Source organism: Ursus maritimus, unplaced genomic scaffold (genome assembly GCF_017311325.1).
Source record: "Ursus maritimus isolate PB19 unplaced genomic scaffold, ASM1731132v1 scaffold_5, whole genome shotgun sequence".
Taxonomy (NCBI): domain Eukaryota; kingdom Metazoa; phylum Chordata; class Mammalia; order Carnivora; family Ursidae; genus Ursus; species Ursus maritimus.
The window spans coordinates 59062488-59071867 of NW_024426663.1; the positions used below are offsets into that span (position 1 = coordinate 59062488).

Sequence of the window (9380 nt, forward strand, 5' to 3'; positions counted from 1 at the left end):
GAGCAGGATGTGTCCCGCTCCGGGTGGTGCGGCTGCTGGTATGGCCGGCGGGTGGGAGGCAGTCGCCCTGGGAGGGCTGTGTGTGTGATGCCTTCCGAGGCAGGACAGTCGGGCAGTGCCTTAGGCAGCAGCGTGCACATTTATCTGCGGGCAAGCTGCAGCCGGCTGTAGCTTATTTGAAAGAAAAAACTGCTTACCCTTGACCTGTGGTTTTGTGAGTCCCAGGACCCCGCCCCTTAGAGGGAAATGATTCCATTTGTATCATAGAAGGAAGGGTCTTTCATGTTAAAAGTGCAGAGGCCACAATGCATATCTTGGTGGCTGCCATGCACTAAATGCAGGTGGAGATGGGGATTGAGGAAGCATCCGGTTCTGCCCTAAGGTGGCCTCTGTGGTGGGGACATTTCTGTTAATGCATAATTTTATCAGGTCCAAGGAGGAGGGTCTGAGGCAGTGACCAGGGTGGGTGGAGAGCCGGGAATGTACAACATACTGATAAAAAATTGGAAATAAATCTGGGATCTAGTTGGAGAGGTGAGAAGAAGCGAACTCACCAGTGGTAAGAAGATGGAAGTCTGGGAGTGCTTCCTGGAGGAGGCAGGGCTTCAGCTGGACTCTGACTCTCGGGACAGTGATCCTGTAAGTACTGGTGAGACATCCTATTTGTATTAGATCCTCATGCTGTTCCACGAGCCAAGCTCAGATGATAGCCCTCTGGACTAAGCCCGGACTCCTCATTCTGCCTACCAAGGTTTGGGGCAGCAGACCCCACCTGTAGGCTCTGGGGTTCCTACCCAGGTGGAGAGGCTCAGGGGCAGGGGTCCGTGGAAAGTGGGGCCAGAGACCAGCTGTGTTTGTGTGGCTCTTCATGCAAAGGGAAACATGGTCAACGGTCTCATCACGAGTAGGGGCAATGATGGAGCTTAGGGGTTCTTAAAGACTCCCCCAGCCACCCCTTGGCTCTGCTACTGTTCTCTGGGTCTGCTTGGAAGCCACTGCGGGTTGAGAGGTGTTCACCAACACCCTCTCTTCTGTTCCTACATCCAGGGACACAGACTGGCACAGTTTTCAAGCTACCAAGGGCTGTTCTTGACCTAGAATGACCTGAATTCTTGGTCCAAATCCCAGCTGATTTGCAGGCCTTTTCCCTAGTGCCTCCCCCTCCACTCACTATGGGCTCCACAAGTGTGGGGATTCCTGGTTTCATCCCTGACATGGTCCTAGCTTGTAGAACAGGGTCTGGCATGGAGTAGGTGCTCAGGGAATATGTGTGGAATGAATAAATGAAGTTGTGTATTCCTCCAGCCTTGGGGCTCCCAGGAGATTTTTATGAACCCCAGTTGGCATTTATTGAGTTCATTCCTGTGAACGATTCTTAGAGCTACAATGGGAACAGTCCTGGGCAAACTGGAATGACTGGTCACCTGGCTTGCATGGTGCCCGGCCCTGGTCGGTACCTAATAGGTGGTGGTAGTCGTGTCTTGTGTGTGGGAAGAGGACACGGGCCAGGTTAAGGTGGCACGTGCCGGGATTCTGTTCAGGATGGGCTGGAGTTGGATAGGAGAGGACTGAGGAATTGGAGCCTTCATCTCTGGGCAATCGGAGCCACGGTAGGTCTCTGAGAGTGGCGGAGTTTCTTCTGGGGAGGCCTGGGGATTCCTGTGCTGGAATCCCTGTGGGCTCCCTCTAGGCCTACTCTTGGGACTTCTCCCACAACCCACTGCAGAGTGCATCTCCTGCCTCCGGGTCGCAGCCAGCACCTGCTGGGCCCAGAGAGCTTCTTTCGGAAACCAAGTGCCGAGAGAGCCTGGCTTGCCCAAGCACCATTTCCCCATTTGAATATTCTGAATGGAGCTGATTGCCTAAATTGAAGGTATTATGCTATAATGATTGTTATAATTAAAACTATTATCATCTGAAAGAGACTAGAACATGGGAAACCACTGCAAAGACTTTTAAAGCTTTTAAAGCATGTTTTTGAACCAGATAAAAAGTGCCTTTGTGTGGAGTGTTTGGAAGGGAGGGAGTCTGTGAGTGGGCAGCTGCGGGCTCTGCAGTGAGCTCTGGTTGCAGCCCCGTCAGGAAGCCTGGTTCTTAGTGAGGTGGGTGGGAGCAGCGTGGATATTTGGCCGGAGGGTGGCAGCTGCCACGTTGTCCCAGACTCCACACGCAGCCCTTGGGCCATGCAGGCAAAGGAGGAGTTCGCTTACAGGCTCAGGCCAGACTGGGACCTGGTAGAGGAGCACGGCTCAGAAGATGGGGCCCGTTGACACCTTGCATCTCTCCACACCGGGGAAGGACAGCCCAGTTCCCGAGGGAGAAAGGGGGCGGTGTCTGGGCTGGGGGAATGATGGGGCCTCAGAGCCCCAGATGGCAGTAGGAGGAGACTGTGGTCCTAGAGGGGCAGACTCAGGGAGGGCTTGGGATGGCAGGGCCTGGGCCCCGAGCAGGCTGTGGACTTGGCAGTCTGGGCCCCCCTGTACTTGGGTGGCAGGGCTCTTGGACCCGACCCAGTGGGTGTGGAGCTGGAGATGCGGCCTGAGAGGAGTTGGGGCTTGCACAGTGGGCAGCCCCTCGTCTGAGTCTGGTGACCTCCCCTCTGTTTCCCCTCCCCCACACAGTGCAGGTGTACAGACTGAGGCTCGGAGAAATGGAGGCCCAGCCGGGGAATGGTAGGGCCAGGCTCTGGGCCCCATCTCCAGGGTGCTGTCCCCTTCGCCTTGGGCTTCTCTGTGGCCGTGCTTGGCCAGCTCTTCCTTTGGTTGCTCCTGTGTGTCCCCGCTCTTGTCTTGCGTGGGCACCTTGTTATATTTTGGTTTTACTTCTTTCTTCCTTTTCCTTCTTACGAAAAAATTATACCATGAATACATGAAACATACATTGATTTCTTGTTAAGCAATCAAACATTATGGATGATAATAGTGAACACACAGCCCTGATCTTAGACGTGTGTGGGTTCGTGTACATGTCTATAATACATTTAATCCTTATGCAACCCCATGAGGTAGGTATTACTATCCCTAGTTTGCAGAAGAGAAAACAGAGAGCCTGGGGGCCTCCACAGCTGGACTTAGAACCAGGCAGTCTGGTCCAGAGCCTTCGTGTTTGTCTCCTGTACTTATGGAGAAAGTAAACGTCCCCCTGAGGATACTTTCCTCCCACTCCTGAAGTAAAGACCACAGTTACTCTCTGGTGTGTCTTCTTTCAGACGGTTCTCATGAATTTACACACACACAGAATTTTTGTGCATGTGTTTTTGAACATAAATAGTATCATTTGGTATTTATTGCTTGCTTGCAAATTGCTTCCACCATGAGCAATACATCTTGGAGATATTTTCATGCTAACACATGCCATCACCTTACCCTTTTTAAATGGTGCAGTGTATTCCCAATTTTTTATTATCAAATACATTCCAGTGCCACACACTGAATGTTTGTCTCCCCCAAATTTGTATGTTGATATCTATTCCCCAAGGTGATGGCATTAGGAAGTGGGGCCTTTGGGAGATGATTAGGTCATGAGGATGGGGTCCTCACGAGTGGGATTAGCGCCCTTATAAATGAGACCCAGAGAGCTCCCTTGGCTCTTCCACTAGGGAAGATCATGGGCCCGCCATCTATGAATCAGGAAGTAGGCCCCCTCCAGACACCAAATTTGCAGGTACCTCGATCTCACACCTCCAGCCTCTAAAACAAGAAAGATATTTCTCTCTCTTGTCTATAAGTCACAGTGTCTATAGTAATTCTGTTATAGCAGCCTGAACAGAACAAGGCAACTAGTAACTATGAAGATGTAAACAAACAAAAAGGAGATATAGCTTTGTCACCTGGCAGCTTGGCAAATGTGAGAACGATTGTTATCACCAAGGGTACGCAGAGTGAGGGAGAATTGCCCACTGCTGGTGGCAACGTACCCTGGGCAGCCTTCTCTGAGGGCAATTTGGCAGTATCTATTAAAATTTAAACTGGCACACGTTTGTCTTGGCCACCCAGCTTCTAGGTCTCTAATCCGGAGACACGTGTGCATCCGTGAACAAGGAGACATCATGCCCTGTGATGTCTATGTAGCACTGCTGGTAACAGTGTAACACTGAAAACAACCTGCTGTCTCTCCTGGGCTTCTGTCTTGGCTGGATGGTAAGCTCCCGAGGTCAGCTGCTGGGTCCTTGGCTGGCACACAGCCTCCTAGAAGTGGGCCCGGACCTGCTCAGATGCCAGGAGATCACCAGACAATTGCTGTTTTTTTTCTTTTTAAACTTTTTTTTTTTTTTTTTTGGAGAGAGAGTGCAAGTGGTGGGGGGATGGGCAGGGGGAGAAGGAGAGAGAATCTTAAGGAGGCTCCGTGCCCAGCTTGGGGCTCGATCTCATGACCCTGAGATCATGACCTGAGCTGAAATCAAGAGTTGGACGCTTATCTGCCTGAGCCACCCAGACGCCCCTGGCTATTTACGCTTTTTAAATCCAGGTTTGGTGTGCAAGAACCCAAATAGAAGTGCTGGGCTTTCAGAGAATGACGGCAGGGCCCTGCCTACCTGTTCTCTGCACCGGCTCCCAGGAATCAACAGCTTTGAGTGGTTAGCCAAGTTTTTCTTCTATTTCTTGTATTTTCTCTGTATTTCTATACTACTTGATTTAACTGCGATTTCTTGATTTGTTTTTTTAATTTTAGATACGATCCATTGACTTTCTTTTGTGGAAGGGGGGGATTTGTAATTTTTATAATCTGCATGGCACCCTCCCCTGCGGCCCCCTGCCCCCTAGCTTCCCCTTCTCCTATCCCTCTGACAGTGTTAAATCTTCAATTTGGGTGAAATCAGTATTCGATGTTTACACGATCATGACTTTGTAGGTAGCTATTATTCACAGGGAGTCGTTTGTGGTATTAAGATTAGAGGTTCTTGTGCCACTTGATGTTTTCTCAGAATGATTGTCCCCCTACCCCCCTTTGTTTTGTCTATATGAACCGATTACACATGATTTCCCAAACTCCGCGACAGAAATGAACATCTCTGAATATTTCCAACCCCTCCAGTGACAGCCTTGTTTTCTTGTGTATTTTTCAGGCAGTCCTTCTGAGCCTCCAGCCTGCAGGTCTCGTCCAGACCGTTCCCTGCACGCAGCACCCAACTCCTGCTTCTAGAGTGTCCCCTGCACCTTGGATCCCACTTCATCCTCTTTCTTGGGCTCTTCTTCTCTCCAGTAACTTCCTGAGAAAGGGTGACTAGGAGGTAAGTTTTTAAAGACCTTGCTTATCTGAAAATGTCTTGATTTTAGCCTCCTCCTTGATTGATACTGTGGCTGACTCTGGATTGGAAATCATTTCCCCTTAGAATTTTGAAAGCATTGTTCCGTTGTCTTCTGGCTTTCATTGTTGCTGAGACGTCAGATAGTTTTCAGATCCTCAGGTTTGTACGTGACCTGCTTCTTTGCTTTGGAAGTTGTTAGGATTTCTCTCCATTTCTTTGTTCTGCATTTTATGAAGCTGTTCCTTGGAAAGGTTGAAAAAAATTAAAAAAAATTAAAACTAAATTTTATTTTAAGATTTTATTTATTTATTTGACAGAGATAGAGACAGCCAGCGAGAGAGGGAACACAAGCAGGGGGAGTGGGAGAGGAAGAAGCAGGCTCATAGCGGAAGAGCCTGGTGTGGGGCTCCATCCCGGAATGCCGGGATCACGCCCTGAGCTGAAGGCAGACGCTTAACCGCTGTGCCACCCAGGCGCCCCAAAACTAAATTTTAAAGTTTAATTCGTGGTGCCATACACTTGGAGATCTGTTGAGCCTTGGAATCCATTTCCTTCAGTTCTGGATTATTTTTTGATAATTGCTTTTTCTCTGTTAACTTTATTTTGTTTTTTGGTAACTCCTATTAGTTGAAAGATAAACCTGTTAGATGAATCCTTGAATTTTCTTATCTTTCTTATTTTCTACTCTTTTTCTTTCTTTTTTTAAATTTAAATTTAATTTCGTTAACATACAGTGTATTATCAGTTTCAGAGGTAGAATTTAGTGATTCATCAGTTGCCTATAACACCCAGTGTTCATCAAGTGCCCTCCTTAATGCCCATCACCCAGTTACCCCACCCCCATCCCCCTCCCCTCTAGCAACCCTCAGTTAAGAGTTTCTTATGGTATGCCTCCCTCTCTGTTTTTATCTTATTTTATTGGTATGTTTTGGGAAGATTTTTTAAAAGTAATCTCTGCACCCAGCATGGGGCTTGAACCCATAACCCTGAGGTCAAGAGTCATATGCTCCACTAACTGAGCCATCCATCCTTCTGTTCTATTTTTATGGAGATTTTTTTTCCTATTTTTCAAATACTCTGTTGGTGAAAAAAATTTCTGCTATCCTATTTTAATTTCAAAGCGTTTTTCTCTGAATGTTCATTTTATAGCCCCCTTGTTCTCATTTCATGAAATGCACTATCTTCTAATTTTTCTGTGGGTATGAAAATACATACATTATGTATATATTTTTTTTCTCTTTCCTGCCATCTCTCTATATTCTTTGGAGTTCTTTTATTTCTTGTTTGCTCTGATGTGACTTTCAGTTAGAGATTTTAGTGCAACGTCTGGTGCTCTTTGGCTCTCCATACGTATCTACGAGTAAGGCCCCAGATACCCCCTGGGAGGACCCTGTGCTTGGGGGAGGCTTGATGACCAGTGGACCTCAGTACAGGGTGGTGGGGTAGGGTGACTTGGCTATTTCCATAGTATCAGTATCTTTGGGTCTTTTCTCTTGGGGTGGACATTTTCTCAAAAGAGAAATCCTTCTATTGTCTACCTGGAGGAGAAGTATAGGTTTGGCTGAGAAATTCCAGAAGTTCAGTGGGAGAAGGTGGCACATGTCTTTACCATTCAGTGTATAGACGTACCCTATTCTCTCTGTTTTTAATATGGCCCTCACACCCCCATGCTCAGCCGTGTCTGCTGTCCTTGAATCCAAAGGGTCTTTGACCCCAAATCCCCAGAGAGTTGACCTCCCATCTTTTCTTTGTGGTGATGGTAAGGTGGCCATCTTGCTAGGTGGCGGGAGTAGGATTCCTAAGTCTTACGTAGACTTTCCATGAGCCCTCCTGTGTTTAGCCCCAACCATGCCTCGGGTGTGTTTGGTGCCCCTTCAATCCCTGGGCCTTTTCTGGGTTCTGAATGGGCTTGTTCATCCAAACACAGGCTTCTGTTTCCATTTTCTCCCATCTGCAAAGCCAGTTGGCGCTTGCCCATCTGCTCTTCAGCTTCCTGAAACTGTTGTTGATATATTTATCTTCTGTCATCTTCTCTTTTCTTTGTCCTTGTGGGTTTCTGTCGCTTTAGACCTTCACTGCTATTTTAGAGGAGTTTTTTGGGGGATCGGAGGCAGAGATAAATGTCTATATTTAGGCCTCCATGTTAACCCCTAACATCTCATTTCTTCTTTACAATGGAAGCATGAGTAGAGGCACAGCTCATCTGTTTGTTATGTGTTCCCGCAAGAATGGCCTTGACCAGGGACGTCTCCTTGCTGGGATGCTGGTGTATGTTAGTAAAAGGCAACCCAACTCAAATGGCTTAAACAGTAAAGGGATTTATCTATCTGATGAGAAGCTCTGAGGCGGGGCAGCTCCAGATTTGGTTAATTCAACAATTTAGCAATATCACTGAATGTTCTTTCTACTTCCCCAGTCCCCACTCGTGCCTTTCAGCGTCACAAAACGGCTGCTGTGGTTCCACCCAGCCTTCAGATCCTTGTATACAAATGTTCACAGGCAGAAAAGATACCATCCTTTCATTGGTTTACTTTCTTTCAAAATGTGTGATTATGTTCTAGGCTCTGTGGGCTGCCCTAACGAAATGCCATAGATCGGGGGGCTCATAAACTGCGAGCCTTTGTTTCCCGTAATTCCAGAGCCTGGGAAGTCTGGAATCGTGGCGGCCTCATATTCTGTGTTTGGTGAGGGTTTTCTGGTTCACAGATGGCTGTCTTCTTTGCTGTTTTCTCACTCGGCTGAAGTCAGTCTCACTTGGCGGGGGACTCTTTTATAAGGGCACTGATCCTGACCTCTGTCCTCATGCTCTAATAAACTCCCCGAAGTCCCACTGCCAAATATCATCACCTTGGGGGTTAAGATTTCAACATATGAATTTAGGAGGTGGGTGGGACACAGCATTCAGATTATAGCGAATTGTTTGAATTATGGTGAAATGTTACACAACTTTGCAAATCTAAAACACTTCAAAGGTATGCAATAAAAAGTCTCCCTATTACTCCTTTTCTACCTGCCCGCTAGTAGGACTTTCTTGTTAATTCTTCCAGAGTCTTTTTCTTTTTTTAAAGATTTTATTTTTTTAAGTAATCTTTACACCCAATGTGGACTTGAACTTAGAACCCTGAGATCAAGAGTCACCACTCCGCTGCCTGAGCCAGCCAGGTGCCCTCTTCTAGAATCTTTTTACATAATGCATATTAAAGCAAATATGAATGTGTAGTTTTATCACCTCATGTGCATTTTTTTTTTTTTTTTTTTTTTTACAAATGGTAGCATACTCTAAGCGTTTTGGGACACTGCTTTTTTTTTTTTTTTCCCACCTAGCAAAATATTTTGGTACGCAAAGTACATCCTTAATATTTTATAGCTGTATCATATTGTGTCATATGCATGTAATTTAATTTGTTGAACCAGTCGTCTCTTGATAGACATTTCGGTTGTTCCCCATATTTGCTATTATAATATATTCTACAATTCTGTTAGTTTTCCTATAGGATGAATTCCCAGAATTAGAACTGCTGGGGCAAAAGGGACATGTCTTTGTGACCTTGACAGATGTTGCCAATTGCCCTTCCAGGGTTTGTACCAGCTTTTCCCACCAGCAATGTACAAAGGGTCTGTTTCCCATACACTGACAGAGTATGTTCTCAACTTTTTGGATTCTTGCCAATCTAATAGGTGAAAAATGGTCCTTGTATCTCTATTTAAGAGCTAAGTAATCGTTCCCAGGAGCTTCTCCAGCAGGCCTGCTCTCCAGAGCAATGTCTCCTTGATCAGAATTTTGTAATATGCCTCTTCTTAAGCTTGTCATTGACAAAAGGAATGAAAGGACTAATTGGTTTAGGGTTAATCCAGATTAACATCCTGTTGTGGGGCTGGGATGGGGGCCAGCCTTCCCACCACCTGGGGGCCTGGATTACACTGGCTTCTGTTAGCAAGGGAGATGGGACTGATGCTATCAGAAGGCACCCAGCGGTGTCTGGGGCCTTGTTCCTGGTGCACCCTCCTGCGGAGGGCATGGCCTCACACCTGTGCCTCCAAGGTCAGGCAAGGCTGCTTCTAGGAGTCCTCATTCTCATATGCTCAATGCTGCTTGGCTGTGGGGGCGGGGGGGGGGGGGGGGGGGGGGGGG

General features: G+C 47.1%; 2 protein-coding genes across 2 annotated transcripts in view; both read left to right on the forward strand.

The window, feature by feature from the left end:
- Positions 1 to 5197, forward strand: part of CUNH5orf15 (chromosome unknown C5orf15 homolog) — a 106765-nt gene extending 101568 nt beyond the window's left edge. The window contains exon 3 of the mRNA XM_040622456.1: positions 5066 to 5197. Coding sequence (XP_040478390.1) covers positions 5066 to 5078 — 13 coding nt within the window. The 3' untranslated portion in view covers positions 5079 to 5197. The remainder of the gene's footprint in view (positions 1 to 5065) is intronic.
- Positions 5098 to 9380, forward strand: part of FSTL4 (follistatin like 4) — a 617506-nt gene continuing 613223 nt past the window's right edge. The window contains exon 1 of the mRNA XM_040622453.1: positions 5098 to 5230. The gene's annotated coding sequence lies outside the window, so the exon portion shown is untranslated. The remainder of the gene's footprint in view (positions 5231 to 9380) is intronic.